The sequence below is a fragment of the Dermacentor andersoni genome, chromosome 9, assembly GCF_023375885.2.
Source record: "Dermacentor andersoni chromosome 9, qqDerAnde1_hic_scaffold, whole genome shotgun sequence".
Classification (NCBI taxonomy): domain Eukaryota; kingdom Metazoa; phylum Arthropoda; class Arachnida; order Ixodida; family Ixodidae; genus Dermacentor; species Dermacentor andersoni.
Genome location: NC_092822.1, coordinates 3,062,507 through 3,080,470, shown reverse-complemented (window position 1 = coordinate 3,080,470; position 17,964 = coordinate 3,062,507). Strand labels below are relative to the sequence as shown.

Genomic DNA, 17,964 nt, shown 5'->3' with positions numbered 1-17,964 from the left:
GTCAAGACACCCTTGGACGTCTTGCATCCGGACCTCCGATCCACAGTGCTCTTGAAGCAGCTGAAGCAGAAGCTGGCTGCTGACCAAGGGTGCCCATCCCAGGCCTTTGCCAGAGTCGGGAGCTCCAGTTTTCGCCAGGAACTTCCAGGCTCGGTGGCCTGCCAAGCTCGGCAGGCAACACTGGTCACCGCACGGCAATAAACACCGACGAGCACAGCTGCTCAGCGGTCAGTCATCGTTCAGCACCACAACGCTGCAGAGCGTCCGTCTAACGGAGGGTGCCTCGAGCCCTCCCTTGTTCACGAACCCGGGTGGATCGTGACAGTTAATTTAATTAATAAGCAAATGTTTGCATGTTTATACGCCCGATAAAACTCCTATCCTTATTTTGTATAGCGGTCTTGTAGTTTGCTATCGCAATCGATGCTTCGCCTTTCGAGTGAAACTGTGTGTTTCCAGTTATGGTCTCTGCTTGTGTGATTTGCCGGTTACTTCCGGGGCACCACAATATAGTATATTGGGACCGCCCCTGTTCTTTATATTGGACCGTTTTAGTTTAACGTTAGCGTAAAAGTGGGTAAAGCAAAATAGTGTTACCGTTTCGGAAACAAACCTTGCATAACATAGTAATATAGTTAACATCTAATAGTTAACTCTGATAATATAGTTAACACTACGAAAAGTTATCAGCTCGAGCACTCCGTACATATGGTTAACCAGCGAAGCTGAAACGTGCGGCCCCAGTGTTTATCACTGGGTGAATCCTGACGGTTCATTAATGTCTTTCTCAATCATTCATTACGTCTTTGTGTTTCTTAATTAATTAATGATGACGACGAACACAGAAGCAGTGGCACGAGCGCGTTCGCGCGGTAGCGCCGAGGGGTGCCAACAAGCCAGCTGTGGAAGACTATGACGAAGGTGGAGCTAAACTTGATGATGATAGTTTGTTTCTACATGTGGACACGATACTAGTGAAACTAGCTTCACTGTAAAAAAAATTGCCATCCACCCTAGTGTAGCACTGGGCTACAAAGAAAACCCTTACAGGATTATGAGAAAGTTTCGCAATTGAAGAAAAATTCTTCCAGGTCCAGTGACTGAACCCGAGACAAATGCGTTTACGGGGCAGCGGTCGCTCTACGCCATCTGAGCTAACCACAAAGGCTAGTAGAGCGAGTGCTAATTAATCGAAAACTCAAAGCAGAGAGGCACTGCATGAATATCTGACAGAACAGTTTTGCATGCAGAACCTCTCAAGGTGGAGGAAGGTTCAGGAATGAAAAAAGCTGTCACCCAGTGTAGTGAACCTTCCTCGTAAACGTTCCTCCACCTTGCGCTATTCCGCAGAAATGATTTGCCGTATTCAGTGGCTCTGTGAAATCTCCGAAATATGTTGTGACTTGTGAAATTTGAATAAACGACTGATCCATGATCGTGTTGTTGTTAGATTGTACTGATCAATGCAAGCCTTACGTAAGCTACACTGCCGTGGCAAAGGCAGGATTTAAAGTGTAAGAAAACAGCAAGGACAGTTCAAGTTCCAGGACCTAGAAATCCATAAGAGCTCTGCGAACATAAACGCGGATGCCATTCGAACGTCCTTAAGGAGTCTGCAAAACGCGACATGCTATTATTCTGCAGGTTCTGTGGTTACAACAGCCATTAAAAAATCAAGTGTCCCGCGAAGAGACGGGCATGTGCGAAATGCAAAACGAGTGACCATTTTGCGAAGATGGGTCCCGCCTCATTTAGCGTCTGTGATGCTGACGTGAAGGAGGAAAGCAATGAATTCTTTCTCGGTACTTTCTTGAGATGCTAGCTGTCATGATCGGCCTGAAATTGAGCGTCGCAAGTCCAGGCAATGTTCTTGCTCGCTTTGCTTTGTCGATTGCCCTCCTCTCCCAGAAAACATCACCACTTTGGCCCCAGCAACTCCGTGCGCTGACTCGGGCAACAAAGCATGTAACAAACAAATTAAAGAAACAGCAGGTGGCAACCAAGGCACGTGGACTGCACGAAATTTGTGAGCCAATCACATAAGCAAACAAAATTGTCGTCATGCGACCACTTCAAAATAGCGTCGTACTTGATACCTCAGGAGCGTCTGCTGTTCTTGAAGTGTCTTTTTGTCGACGGAAGAGATGAGGTGAGCAACAGACATGGACAAAGTGTATGCAGTCTGAGCATTTCACTCATAAAAAGTTCGTAGTACAGTTCATTTCCCTGCTGACACCGTTTTGCTCATGAAACTTTACTGCTAACTGAAGCGATACTTGAAAATAAATAGTTATAACGAATCAAGCGTTTTATTTAAGTTCAATAAAGAATTAGGCTTTCACCATTCCACTATAATAGATGAGTGAGAACGTATAAAATTATGCACTTATAATTCCATTTTTGCGGTTACCGCCTTAGTTAGGCAACAGGGAAGGTCTGAAGTATGAACTATTTGCAGCCTGGGCATGGGCAGGGCTTCACTGCAGACTTGAGTTGTATCCAACTGTAGAAGGGGGTTAACCGAGGGGCCAGATTTTTATCAATCATATCATGGAGAAGCCAACAAACTAAGACACTTAGGAAAAACAGGGGCAATTACTAGTACTTACTAATTGATTTACAGAAATGACAAATTAATGGCAATGAAAGTTGATGAATAAACAACTTGCCGCAGGTGGGGAACGATCCCACGTCTTTGCATTACGCGTGAGATCCTGTTCAGGGGCAGCATGCACCATGTATAGCCCTTAGGCGGCAAGTGTTGAAAAGTCCGGCACTTGGATGCCAGCCCACGCGACTGCAGCGCCGCCGCCGCCAACGTCCGTCGCTCTTTCCTGCCGCTGTCAGCGTGCCGCTAGCGCATACATCGAAGGTTGTGTAGCTTGTGGTATTTTTTTTTAGTTTATGTCGCTCAAACGACGCGTTCTTTAAAATAAAGGCTCAATTTGCCCTGAGGTATCCCATTTCGAATTATTGTAACGAAGAAGAGTAGCCGCCTGCGCCACAGCACCATCGCCACCGGCATGAGCTAGTGGTTGCTGTCTTTCGCCGAACGCTTGTGACAGCTACCCGTTCGCGCCCGTTGCTAATAAATCTCTTAGCAAGTGGTGGAGGTGCTGGGTTTCGACCACCCTGGAACTTCGGAGTCGCACTCTACCCCCCATCATGCCCGACGACGCACGCACTCCTCCAGCTCCTCCAACGGCGCCGGCCACCTTGGTTTGTGCCGGTGCCTTGCGTCAGCGAGATCCCCCTAGCTTCTCCGGCACAGATGACAAAGACGTTGAAGATTGGATCTCGTCCTATGAGCGAGTGAGTGCCCATAACCAGTGGGACGACGTTACCAAGTTGAGAAATGTCGCATTTTATCTTACGGACGTTGCGAAACTATGGTTTCTAAACCATGAAGCCGACCTCACTTCGTGGTTGGTCTTCAAGACCAACTTTACCCAAGTTTTCGGTCGGCCTGCAGTAAGAAAGCTTCGTGCAGAACAACGTTTGCGCACACGAGCCCAAGAGGCCGGAGAAAACTTCACAAGCTACATTGAGGACATTGTCGACCTTTGCAAACGGGTGAATGCGTCGATGTCAGAGGAGGAGAAGATAAAACATATAATGAAGGGTATTCAGGACGACGCATTTCAAATGTTATTATCGAAGAGTCCTCACACTGTCGCTGAAGTGATAGAATTGTGCCAGAGTTACGACGAGTTGCGCAGGCAACGGCTTCACACCCGACGTCCCACCCCACCCGCCGACTCTCTATCAAGCCTTGGAGTCGACGACAACCATGCTGCTCTCTTCGTAAAAATCCAGGAATTCGTTCGCGCAGAGGTCGCCCGCCAGCTATCTTTGATATCTTCTGTCCAGGAACCACCCCCTGCTTTGCATCCTACGATCCGCGACTTCATTCAAGAACAAGTCTCTCAAGCCGTTCCTCCAGCCGTTGAGCAGACACCAGTCACGGCTCCTCTCACTTACGCTGAAGCAGTTTCCCGATCTCGTCCACAAACGCCCCTGCCGCCCTCTATGCATCGACCACCGACATTTTTGCCGCCATCTATGCCGCTTCACGAACGCCGGCATTTTCCTCCTATGCCGCTTCCTGACCGACAGCATTTTGCGAATCCTCAACCGCGACTCGGACCTTACCCCCACCAGTGGCGCACCTTCGATGACCGCCCAATATGTTTTGCTTGCGGTAATGCTGGTCACGTGGCGCGCCATTGTCGTCGTGGCATGCTTCCTCTTCAGAACATCCGGCGAGCGCCACCTTTCCCCGCTCCGTTTTCCTCTTCGCCTTCCAGCCTTCCTACCTCTTCCTTTTCCCCTGACCGCCCAACCGCCTCTACTCGCCGCTCACCATCTCCCCGTCGTCGCTCGCTTTCTCCGATGCGGCGTCGTCCCGTGTCCACCGAGCAGGAAAACTGATGGCCGCAGTTCCCGAGGCACGAACTGCGTCCACGTCGCAATGCCCAAGTCCTCATCCCTCTCCAGCCAACGTCATTGAAGTCTCTGTCGAAGGAATCGCCGTCCTGGCACTTGTAGATACAGGAGCCGCCGTATCCGTAATTTCCGCCGAACTCTGCCGCACACTACGAAAGGTTTTGACGCCTCTCTCCGACTTCTCCCTTCGAACCGCGAACGCTCAAAATATAACGCCTCTCGCTGCCTGTACTGCTCGCGTCTTCATTCAAGGTCTACTGTATACCGTCGAATTCGTCGTGCTGCCCACTTGTTCCCATGACATCATATTAGGCTGGGACTTCCTTGCAAATAATAACGCCGTTATTGACTGTTGTCACGCCGAACTCGAACTTTCTGCACTTCCCGACGTCGAGCCTATCGAAAACGACCCTTCCAGTGTTAAACTGTTTGTGTCCGAAGACAATTCCGTCCCTCCACGCTCTTCCCTGCTTGTGCCTGTGTCGTGCGCCGCTATTTCTGATGCCACTGTTCTCTTTACGCCCTCTGAGCTGTTCATTCGCCGCCGATGTTCTCCGCTGCCCATTGCTCTCCTTACTCTTCGCAATGGCGTCACGAAAATGGTCGTCGACAATCCCACAGCCTGCCCTTTAGCTTTATCTCATGGTGAATGCCTAGGCCTTGTTCAACCGGTCGACACCTTTTGCATCTTTGACACTCCTGCCGTTTCTACTTCTGCGGGCCTTGGCGCACTTACTTGTGACTCTGCGATTGATCAGTCACTCCTCGACGCTTTCCACTGCTCCATCGACGATGGCACGTCATCTTCAGAACGAAGCCAGCTTATTGCTCTCCTGCAGAGGTTCAGCGCTTCTTTCGACAGCCATGCTTCCGGTTTGGGCCGCACATCGACCGTCTTTCACCAGATAGATACCGGCAGTCATGCACCTTTGCGGCAGCGCCCTTACCGAGTTTCCGCCTCTGAGCGCCGTGTCATTGACCACCAGGTTGCTGACATGCTCAAGCATGGCGTTGTGCAGCCTTCCAACAGTCCCTGGGCATCACCGGTCGTCCTCGTTAAGAAAAAGGATGGCTCTATTCGATTCTGCGTCGACTACCGACGTCTGAACAAGATAACGTGCAAAAACGTTTACCCGTTGCCGCGCATCGACGACGCCCTCGACTGTTTGCAGGGAGCTGAGTTCTTTTCTTCGCTGGATTTACGTTCCGGATACTGGCAAGTCCCCTTGGCACCATCTGATCGACCTAAAACAGCATTTGTAACACCTGATGGATTGTACGAATTCATCGTAATGCCTTTCGGCCTGTGCAACGCCCCAGCCACTTTTGAGAGAATGATGGATAATATTTTACGCGGCCTCAAATGGAACACATGTTTATGCTAGCTGGATGACGTAGTTGTCTTTTCTGCTGATTTCCGAACCCATCTCAGCCGTCTCGAGCAAGTTCTCAAATGCCTCACTGACGCGGGACTTCAACTTAACTTAAAAAAATGTCGTTTCGGCGCCCGAGAGCTCACTATTCTTGGCCATGTTGTATCACGAGACGGCGTCCTTCCGGATCCAGCCAAGCTCCGCGCTGTCACCGACTTTCCGCAACCAAAGAAGTTAAAGGAGCTTCAAAGTTTCCTTGGTTTATGCTCATACTTCCGACGTTTCATTCGAAATTTCGCTTCCATAAGTGCACCCCTGACAGCCCTTCTAAGTGGCGACAAAGAACTTTCCGCTTGGTCACCCGCCTGTGATGACGCCTTCACGAAATTACGCCACCTGCTAACCTCGCCACCTATCCTCCGCCACTTCGATCCTGCAGCGCCCACAGAGGTCCACACCGATGCCAGCGGCGTCGGACTTGGCGCCGTACTCGCACAACGAAAAGCGGGCTTTGATGAATATGTCGTTGCCTACGCGAGCCGAACTCTGACAAAGGCCGAGGCTAATTACTCTGTTACAGAGAAAGAGTGTTTAGCCATTATTTGGGCACTTGGCAAATTCCGTCCTTATTTGTATGGCCACGCTTTCGATGTCGTCACTGACCATCACGCCCTTTGTTGGCTGTCTACCCTTAAAGACCCATCTGGCCGACTTGCTCGCTGGGCCCTTAAGCTACAGGAGTACGACATCCGCGTCCTCTACCGTTCCGGCCGCAAACACACGGACGCTGACGCCCTTTCTCGCTCACCGGTCTCCGCTGACTGCGCTTGCCTATCCGCCCTTGAGCCCACAGTTCCATCTCATGCACTGCGCAACATGCCGTCGGAGCAGCGCAAGGATCCCTGGATCAGTGCTCTCATCAGCGTCCTTTCTGATCCATCCACCTCTTCACCATCTTGCGCTCTTCGCCGCCAGGCTACCCACTTCTGCATTCGCGACGGCCTTCTTTATCGTCGTAATTACCTCTCTGACGGTCGCAAGTGGCTTCTCGTGATACCCCGCCATCTCCGTGACCTTATCTGCGACGCTTTCCACGCAGACCCTCAGTGCGCACATGCCGGCCTCTTCAAGACCTATGCTCGGCTACGCATCCGATTTTACTGGCGCGGCATGTATAACTACGTCAGAAAGTTCATTCGCTCCTGTGCTCAGTGCCAACGCCGAAAATTACCTCCCGGACAAGTCTACCCGTCACAACCCCTTCCCTGCCCTCGTCGGCCCTTTGATCGTGTTGGTATAGACATCTACGGACCGCTACCCTCCACTCCAGCAGGCAACCGCTGGATTATTGTTGCAGTGGATCACTTGACCCGCTATGCTGAAACAGCTGCTCTGCCGACTGCCACCGCCCGCGACGTTGCATCGTTTCTGTTGCGACATTTCGTTCTTCGCCACGGTGCCCCTCGCGAACTTCTGAGCGATAGAGGCCGCGCCTTTCTTTCCGAGGCTTTGAAGGCACTACTCGACGAATGCCGAATCGTTCACCGCACCAGTACAGCGTACCATCCGCAAACTAACGGCATGACCGAGCGCTTCAACCGTACTCTTGGCGATATGCTCTCCATGTACGTCGCCTCTGATCATTCAAACTGGGACCAAGTTCTCCCTTTCGTGACGTATGCGTACAATACTGCGACCCAAGCAACTACTGGTTTTTCCCCTTACTTTCTCCTATACAGACGAGAACCTTCTACTACTCTCGATACCATTCTGTCATATACACCTGACGCCTCCGAAAGTACTCCGCTATCTGAAGCTGCTCGTCATGCCGAGGAATGCCGCCAGCTTGCCCGCTCTTTTTCCACCGAGGACCAGTGGCAGCAGCAATCCCGTCAACCTGCCGGCCGTTCTGCACCAACTTTTATCCCTGGCTCTCTCGTATGGCTTCGGGTACCCGCTACTACACCCGGCCTCTCCTCAAAACTTGTCGCAAAGTACCTAGGACCCTACCGCGTTCTCGAGCAAACGTCCTCCGTCAATTACATCGTAGAGCCCCTCACGCCATCGACGGACCTACGCCATCGCGGCCGCGAACTTGTCCACGTCTCTCGCATTAAGCCGTACTACGACCCAATCGTAGTCTCTTCGCCTTAAGCCGCCAGGATGGCGCCTTTTTCTGCGGAGGGCGATTGTAACGAAGAAGAGTAGCCGCCTGCGCCACAGCACCATCGCCACCGGCATGAGCTAGTGGTTGCTGTCTTTCGCCGAACGCTTGTGACAGCTACCCGTTCGCGCCCGTTGCTAATAAATCTCTTAGCATTATATACAGCGGTTCTCACCGCAACATAAAGAGCTGAACACAGTTTTCCTACTTTGGAATAACTCATGTAATTAGAACTTATGATAACTAATTAAATAAGTAATTACAATATTTATGGTTTCCATTACTCATACTATATAAATTATTAAGTAATTAGGTAAATAATCATCTTGTAATGAATTAATTTTGCTATATCCAATAGATTGTTGATCCTGAGACTTTAGAAATGCATATTGCCAGTCTCGTTACATAATGTGCATGTATTTTTTGAGTGATATCTTCATAAGAAGGAGTAGGTTATCATTGATACATTTTTTTCAAGTGTGACATGTAATTTTAAGAATTGCATGGGCACTTCCACAGTTGTTCTCTGTGCATTGTCAGACAATAATGTGGATCGAATGATCACACTCTAAAAAAAGTTTACACCCCTTGGGTTGTATTTTGTCCCCAAACAATATTGGTCATCTGTCTTGCCCGCATTTACTTTCTTTAATGCTGTGAGCCTGGCACTTCCTAGTCACGAATGGCTTGCGTGTTATCAGCTTGACACGGCATTCTCGATGGGAAAGTAGTGAGCTCCGAATTTTCAAGAGAGGAAACACAAGCAAAGCAGATGAAGATTATCATTTGGGGTCAAGATAAGCCCCAAAGTGTGTAAACGTTTTGAGTGCATCCCACACCAACTCAGTTCCTGATTGTTGTAAACTGCTTGTCATCTTATAACTTCGCAAAAGCAGACAGCTCGGGCAATGCATATCTTGGTGAGGAAATTAGCTCTCTTCTTGAACCTCGTGGTGGCTCCACCTGAGAAGCCATAGTTAATGATTTGGACAATGCTGTTGAAGCAGGGACATGATTAAAAAGCAGATTCTTAAGCGCAATGTATGCAGAGCACCGCAGAGCATCGGAAGCCATGCAAGATGTAACAGGATGGATGTTATAAGCATCGCCTTTGGAACAGGGCGGTGGATTGCGCCACCAAGCTTTTACTGCCTAATATCCTACCTACGTTGAAAAAAAAAATAAAGAAAAGAAATAAGAAACGCTATGAACTCCCACAACCAAATTTTCTGACCCCCTATTGCGAACTTTGCTTTTGTACGTCTCCAATTTTTTTGTCATTTCCCTACTTTTCTTCCACCATCTTCCTATCGCCTCTTACTAATCTCTATTGTGGACATGTTTATTTTCTCCCTGCTCTCGCAGCACCCAAGGGCTTCAAGGAGACCAGTGGTGCCTAAATTGACCGCTGGACAGACGTCTTCACATTGTAATAAAACCAGCTCCATCGTTTCCCTAGCTTTACCGCAGCAAGCACATGCTTCTTCTTCCTTCTTATATCTCACTTTATAGGTGCGTGTTCTAAGGCATCCCGATCTCGCTTCGAAAAGTAATGAGCTTCCCTTTGACTTATCATAAATTGTTTCTTTCCTGATTTCGTTCTTTCCTCTTAAGTAATTACTCATGGCAGGTTTCTTTTACATTGCCGCCACCCATGAGATTATTTCAGCCTCTCTGACTTTTGTCTTGACATTCTTTGTTGCTGTGTTGCCTACTCTACAGGCCGCATACTTGCTGGTAAGCTTCCTAGTTCTTTTCCTCCACTGTGAATCAATGTTTTTCCTGTACAGATACCTGAACACTCTCCCAGCCCATTTACTTTCTTCCATATTCCTCAGGCGTTCTTCATAATCAATTTTACTGCGAGCTTCACTCACTTCAAAACTAGTCCAGCCCATATCACCCTGCACAGCTTCATTTGTAGTCTTCCCGTGAGCGCCCAATGAGAGGCGTCCCATGGACCTTTGGTTCCCATCGAGTCCTGATTGTACCCCTGATTTATAGCAAACAACCGCATTTCCAAAAGTAAGTCCTGGAACCATTACACCTTTCCACGTACCCCGGAGCACCTTGTACCTATTGTATCCCCACAGCGCTCTGTGCTTCATTATGGCCGCATTTCTCTTCTCCTTTACCGTCATTGTTTTTTCCTGTGTTTCCATAAATCTATTGCCTTCGTTTATCCATATACCAAGGTATTTATATTCTCTTATCCGAGGTATTTCCTGGCCCTGTATTGCCACTGTATTTCCTGGCCCTGTTTGCTGTCTGTTCACTGTTTTCATTTCCACTTTCTGTTCACTGTTCATGCAACACACCATGCTCTGGTGGTGCCGTCTCGTATCTTTTGACATGAAATGCAGCAGCCGTGAGTCCTCCCTGAACACACTACCCCATATTCTAGTACACTATAATGCAACGAAAGGGAGGAGGTTATGGCAATCTCAAATTGACAAGAGGACCAAAAGTCTGCGGCGGACACTTAGACACTGGCACCTGCACACCCACACCGCCTCCCCGTGATGACTCTGAGAACAAAGAAACCACGAGGGCCAGGTAGACTTTTTCTGAGGAGGTCCTTCCGCTTTCCTTGACAATGTACCTCTCTGCCGGTTGTCTCGGCTCTACACGGGAGGTTATTTAACGCTGTCCTGCACCCCGTGTTAACCACAACCATTAAAGACTGTGATTGAGTCACAACTTTCTACATATAATGTAAAAACAATTCTTGTCATCATGATGCCTGCCTTTGTCTCTTGCTTCCTGCAGAGAAGACACACCTCATCCGGTCCAGACCGTATGTATCACCATGCATGCAAAAAGTACATGATGTGTGCCCTCTTGCTCGTTCACATCTGTGCCCGCAGAACAAGATGGCTGTGCCCTGCATGTGCTGAAAATTCTAGTCTACAATGGTTGGATCAAGGTTATGTATCGAATGGTGCTTCTGACTTTTTTGCGATGCATATTTCTGCGGCTGCTGGACAGTATGTAAGTCATTTTTTAGAGCACAGCTTTTAATGGCCCTTTCCTGCGGCGAGTGGCAGTGGCTGCGTAACCAAGCGAACGAGAGCAACAGCGAAAGATGAAAGAGTGAATGCAGAGCGGCATATGAAAAGACACGAGCCGCGAATGGCAAAGACCAATGAGAGCAGCCTCTTCAGTGACGTGCAAGCGGGAAACAGGTTTCATGTGGACCCACCCGACCGCTCGATGCGTACTCGTGTTTGGTCTCAGCCAGACCGCTTCTTTTGTACTATCGTCAGCTGTCGCTCTCGCTTGTTTTGTTTGCTTGGTTTGGTCTCATTTGCGCTTATTTGAATTGTCACTGTTTGCTATTGTTTTGTAATCTGATTGTATGCGCAATGCAAATTGTGTAGCACTTTATGGAAGCCAAGCGGCACCAGCGATAACCCTGGAACCTTTAACGAGTCATATATAAAACTGACACGCTTGACCCGCAGATGAAAGTTTCGAAGATTGCTGACTCTGCTACGTGCCTCTTTCAAATTGTTTGCCTCAATATATTGCAAAATGAAAATGCGTATAGAGCTGTGCTCAAATTTCGCGTTAGGAAGTATCGGAATTGTCAGTGAATTTTTTTACCCTACTCACGGTTGCGAGTCTTCCAGCGTCGCGGCGTTCTTGCTATCGAACAGCTGGCGCATCACGTGGTAGAAGGGCCACACCTTGACCGGCTTCCGAAAGCGTGGCGTGCACAGGCGCCGGTTCAGCAGCTCCTGCTTGCGCAGCTTGAAGTACTTGTCACGCATGTTGCGCCACTTGCTCATCGCCTTGTTGCCTGCGTCGCAGCAACCATTTATTTCATTTGGCATCGCCTATACATGCATTGCCGGAAGAGGGGCAAAAGGTTGCCTGCCGGCACATTTCTGCGGGGGCTATTGTACAATAGCAGGGACAATGTGTCATTTATTGCTCTGATGCGGCTGCTAAAGTGGCATGCGCGACAACGGGTAGGCTTACTAAAGGCTTCGCGCATTTACACCGATGCGCGCAAGTCATTGCTCCAGAAACTTGACTGTTTTTAGATCACGGCGACTGCTGTGTCCACCGCGCAAGTCTAAGACTGAGGGCATATTACTGTACCAACGAACTTTTATTTCCTGAAGGAATACGCTTCTATTTTACATCAAGTTCCCGAGAAAATTGCAGTTTCATTCAGTGCGTGCAAACGGTAAACACCCGTGGCCACGCTGAGTGAACGCTTGCGAAACTGTACGTGTAAAACTGAAGCGCTACGAGAGTGCGGCGGCAGTGTTCTGTGCGGCGGCAGTGCTCTGTTCAAATGACTAAGGGCAATTTCATCATGTCAGCGCATCTACGACCGACAACGTAGTCAAGTACTGCGATAGTGAGCGACTTTGCCTCTATCACGTGGGTAGAACTGGATGCGCTTATCGCTGCTCGCGAATGGCTCCCACGGCCGCCTCGCACTGAATTTAAACAAAACTGCAGGAGCTAATTCGTGGTGAAACAACGCTTAAAGAAATGGGGATGAAGAAAGGCAGACACAAGCACGTCCTCTTTTTCCTCGTGTGTTTTAGCGCAGTTTTATTAAGTATAAATGTTCACCATTTAGCTCAAGTGGCTCGCTGGGCGGCATGTGTGCAGAGTTTAGGTATGTTAACGAAACGTGCGAGGCGGTGGCCGTCAATACCTGAAGTACCGTCTCTAGATAACCACTTGCGTTGTCGGTAAAGGTACACACATGCGCAGCACCAGCCGACCAGATGCAATGCGTCTGGACACACGCTCGTCGTGAATACAGGTGGTTATTATCAAGAGACTGTGCTGCATTCAGGAATCTACTGCCACGCGCTTGCTTGTTTCTGTTAACGTATCCGAGCTTGCGCGTACCCTATCCCAACATTTTACTGCGATAGCAATTATACGGACACTAGGCGCATTTTTGCCATTGGCAACGGCGTGATGTTCCGTATAAAGTCCAAGGGCGATAACACCGTCGCTTCACGCCGTATGTACGAGTGAAAGCGTGCGAGGGGAACAGACGATTGCGGCTCATCTCGCGCGCTCGAGAGCGAGTAAAGCGGGAAGGAAGAGCGCCGTCTACCGTCGAGTGCTACGCTGGAGGAGGATTTCAGCACGATGAAAATAATGCAGTGCCGCCCCAAGAGCAGCACGGTCTTCTTTCCCGTCCGGGAAAACCATTGATGAACCATTGATGAGCCATTGATGATATTTTTCGACATGCTGTTTTGTATGTTGTATGCGTGATTAGAAAGAATTTAAGCACTGTTTGCTTCACTTTGCTGAGTGCTTGTAGCCTCTGTCTTACGGGGCTATGAGGCATTGCATTTTTGCTTGATCGGAGTTTTTATGTGGCTACACAATTTTTTCATTTACACTTTTCACCAAATTATATTTGAGAAGTTGATTAATTAAAGTTAATTATCTAAATAAGCCGAATGAAAAAAATTAATCTGAGTATCTCCAAGCGATGGCAAACAACATTACCTTGAGTCTGTTCAGCTACGTTGTATTTGCATATTTTTAATGTTTGGCTCAAGTTATGTGGGACACCCTGTATATACGCATAGGTATTTATATTGTTTGACTATGCATATGACTTGCTGTTGAATTGACATTATGTAATTATTCGTCCTTTCATTAAAGATCATAATTCCCAATTTATCTGTGCTAAACTTAAGGCCTAGGTTTGTCACCACGTTGCCACAAATATTCGCAAGTGTCTAAATCACGTGCATTGTATGCTAGTGGCAGAATGTCGTCATCATACATCAGTCCGGGGACCTTCTGTTGTGCGATATGTCAATTACTCCTGCAAGATAAAGCAGACCTGAATTCACTGTCTGTCCGTCCGTCTGTCTGTAATCTTACGCCGACCCAGTGGCAGAAGTAGTCTACTTGCTTGGGCCCCTAGGTATGTGCTGTTTTCATTGCTGATGACGCCAGGAAAACAAAACTGCATGATGCCACGAACGCTCAGAAATCTATTAGGGAGAGCAAATAATGCTCCCACACACCTTTTTTAATGTACCGTGGCACTGAGGCATTTCTTGTACAGAGTAGGAGAATACATTGTAAAGACAGAGGTGCACAGTTGGGTTTATGTGTTCTAAGTTCATCAACTTAAATTGCATCAAGAAAACCTGTCCGAGCATTCGCACCTGCTTTATTAGGTGCCTCCTGCACTATCAATACAGGCGGCCTTTTCTTAATGGCACCAAATTATAAGAAATAGATCAATGTAAATCTTTCTGAAATTATTGTTATCAGTCGAGTGTTCAGATGGTAACCTCCGGATACGGAGCAAGTTGAGCGGTTGTGTGCGTAATTCACGAAGGTATGTTAATTATCTTTTAAATAATTGATTTTGGAAAGCAAATGAGTAGTTTGGAGCCTGTCTTGGACATTGTGTAGTTGAGCGAATATATGCTTATTAAACATGCTCCTGTAAGAGCTAAGAACAAATATTTTGCAATTAAGGGCTCTCTGAAAGCTTAACTGACGCGGAAAAAGATTGTGGGTAACATCGGCCTGACCGCTTCCAGCCTTTTTAGATATTGTCATGAATGGCACGGCTCCGTGAGCAAGTTCCTTGTGGCCAGATGACTGTCGGTATTTATTCACATTGTTTTTCCGAAGGCAAGCCGTTTAAAGTTGAAATGTACATTGTTTTTCCGAAGGCAAGCCGTTTAAAGTTGAAATGTCAATGTAGCAATGAACATGCGCTGCCGAAAGCTTGCTTGGTCACAGAAATGATACATGATTGAATAATAGTGCTTGGTCACAGAAATGATACACGATTGAATAATAGTGCAGATTTAGCGCGTCATTGCCCTCAAGACAGTGCGCTGCCACCGACGGCAGCAAGATAACGAATGTGAACCGCTTGGCAGCTTCTTACGGGGCCGTGCCAGCCAAGGGCGGCAATACTGACATCACAGGCACTTTTTTTGTCGGTTTCGCTTTCAGAAAGAGATAATGCTACAATTGCAGTGTCATTCGTTCTTGTCTCGGGGATTTAAACACGGGTTTTAATGGTCTCCACATCGCGTTTGTTTCCAAGAGTAGATGTAAGCAGGAAAATGTTCGCTTCCACCCGAAAACACACAAACACCCTCGCATGCACACACACATAGATACAGTGTACTGGAATAGGGGCAGTGTGCTTACTGCCGCATCCCTGCACCGCGTCGCCGTGGCGCACTCAGCGTCGACTGCTCTGGTGCCCGCCAGAGGCGCTGCTACCTGTTTCTCCTGAAAACTTGCCCTCGCTTCGTGTGCAGTGTGTTCTGTTGGACTAACATGCTGTCGACAGCAAGTCCCCCCGGCGTTTTCAGCAGTATACTCTGTGCTTGCTCTGTGCTTGACGCTTTACTTAATGTGCACTGTGAGTGAGTGTGAATGGCAAGCCGCCGTCGAAATTACTGCTTTGCACCTGGGTGCAGAACTGGCTACAGTCGCATGAAAGATGCACCAAAGGCGTCTTTGTTCAGCGTTCCACGTGATGAAGAACAGTGAAAGGAATGGGAGAGGAACCTCCACCGTGCAGATAAGACACTGAATGAATGTTGCGCGGTCTGTGAGTTGCACTTCAAACCGCGATTCATAATTAGGGACTTCGTGCACCTTATAGACAGCAAGGAGGTGCGCATTCCTCGTGAGAAGCCACTGCTATCACAAAACGCTGTTCCCACGACTCTTCCGAGTTTACCGCAGTACCTGACGAAGACGACACCGAAGCCCAGGAACAAAAGGAAAAGGTGCGAAAGTGACCAAGCACCCACGAAGAAAACAATCCGACGTGCACTGGCAGTGCCAAGCATAGAGGAGGCACTGGCACTGGACAATAATCAGGAGTTTTCACCGGCTGCTCCCTGTGCTTCCCGGATAGACTATGACTCGGCGCAAGAGGAGGGCATTACGGCAGAGTGTCAACACTGTTTTTTGTTTCTTTTTGATTTAAAGACTCCTTTCAAGTATTGGAGTTCACATCAACTCCCCGACCTTGACGGAGTGCTTTATTGCACGTCGACCAACCTAGAAGGCGTTGTCATGACCAATAAAGTAGTCGCGTTCCTCTGCGACAGGCAACCCAATGTTTACTGCAAGGTATACATTAGGGGACAACTGATTAAGGAACTCAGCCTGAAATCTCAGAAACAAGCAGAGAACGTGCTGAAAAGCGTGGAAGCTACTGAACTATGTGTTGGCACTCTGAATGCCAAAGAATATGATGCGTGTTTTTTGACAGCAGTACTCGGAAAGCAGCTCAAGATCAAGCATGAGACGCACTTCAATGCCAACTGCAGCGGAAAAGTAACAGCCAAAGGTGAGTAATGTATAGTTACCTAATTTTGCGGTTCTCACTTACCTGGCGGTATATGCTTTTTCTTTGTGACATATGATTTTTTGTTTTGGTATGTTTAAATAAGTATTTTCAACAATTTTCGCGCATCTTGCTTTCAGGTGGACAATGCTTGAGCTGCAGATACTTCTGGAAGGCACTTCTTACAAGGAAGTCCAGAGTCCGTCGAGTGCCTGCCAGGCCTCGTAAAACTATTGCCCAAAAGCTGAGATCAGTGGCCCGTCAGAGCAAGCGGTTCGCTTCGCAGATTGCCACAATGAAGAAAGACGTTGAAAAGATGCGGGGGCACAATGCAGAAGTTACAGAAGAAGCATTGAGTAAACAGATTTCAAAGCTTCCTCTGAAGCAACAGAAATGTGTAAAGCAATGCTTTGCTGCAGCAGCAGTGAAAAAGAAAGGTTTCTGCTATAGCAAAATGTGGATCCTCGAATGCATCATAATGAAAATGAAGAGTTCCTGTCTTTATGACCACATAAGGGACAATGAAGTACTTGCATTACCAAGTAAGTCCACACTCAAGCGATACATGGCCCTGTATTGATCAGCATTTGGCTTCAGCAATAAAGTGTTGGAGGATCTTAAACACAAGACACAAAACATGGACCCATTCAAGAAGCATGGTGGGCTTCTTGTAGATGAGCTCAAGCTCTCGGAGCATCTGACTGTAAAACAATCTGGCCAAATCAAAAGGTTTGTAGATTTAGGGAAGTTCACCACTGCAGCAGATAAAACTCTGCACTCAGATCACGGCATGGTGATTCTATTTGCGCCATTCGTCGGTGGGTGGACGCAAATGATTGGGACATTTGCAACGAAAGGCAGTAATAATAGAAGCCACAATACTCACAGAAAGAAGTGGCCTTTTGTTGATTTTATTACTTGTGACGGCGCTGTATGGAACCGCCATATGTGGAAAGTTCTCGGCTTCCAGAGAACAGCAGGAGACGTGAAGTGCAAAGTTGAACATCCAGTTGATGACAGACGTCACTTCCACTTCATATCAGACTTTCCGCACCTAATCAAGTGCTTGATAAATGGCCTGATGAAGTGCCCTTCCAACACACCTGACGGACACATAAGTCATCTTCTTTAGTCATTAGGGGACAAAAAGGAGACATTATTATAAAATCAAATTCTTCAGATATCACATTTGCCAAATCGTTTGTTTGAGCAAAAGTGATTAATTTGATTTGTTTCCAAGTGTAGTAATTATTTTGCTTTTGTTCAGGTAACAATGTGCCACGTGAGGGAAGCTTACAAGATCGACTCCAGCAGCCTTACGTTAAAGGCAATGCCGGGCATAACAATATTCCTCTTGCAGCCAAATTCTTTTGAACAGCAAAGAGTTTCATACGCTTTCCAACTCTTCGGTGAGAGAGTTTGTCAAGGCCTTCACCTCTACAAGGCTGACATTGAGGCAAAGACTGGACCCATAGATGGCACACAGGAATTTTTCAGGTAATAATCTGGCAATTGTCATGATGCTGTTGAATAAGTGAATATGGCGGTCACACAGCTAGTATGTATGCCTATTTTATGTACGTAGATAGATGTGTATACTAGCGTATGTGTGTTTTTTAACTTGAAATTAAAGTGCATCTGTAAAA

At 47.7% G+C, this 17,964-nt stretch overlaps 1 protein-coding gene across 2 annotated transcripts in view; it reads right to left on the bottom strand.

The window, feature by feature from the left end:
* Positions 1-17,964, bottom strand: part of LOC126526924 (uncharacterized) — a 111,609-nt gene that overhangs the window by 71,684 nt on the left and 21,961 nt on the right. For both annotated transcript variants that reach the window (XM_050174631.3, XM_050174630.3), the window contains exon 2: positions 11,599-11,785. In XM_050174631.3, the coding sequence (XP_050030588.1) occupies positions 11,599-11,785 (187 nt within the window). The remainder of the gene's footprint in view (positions 1-11,598; positions 11,786-17,964) is intronic.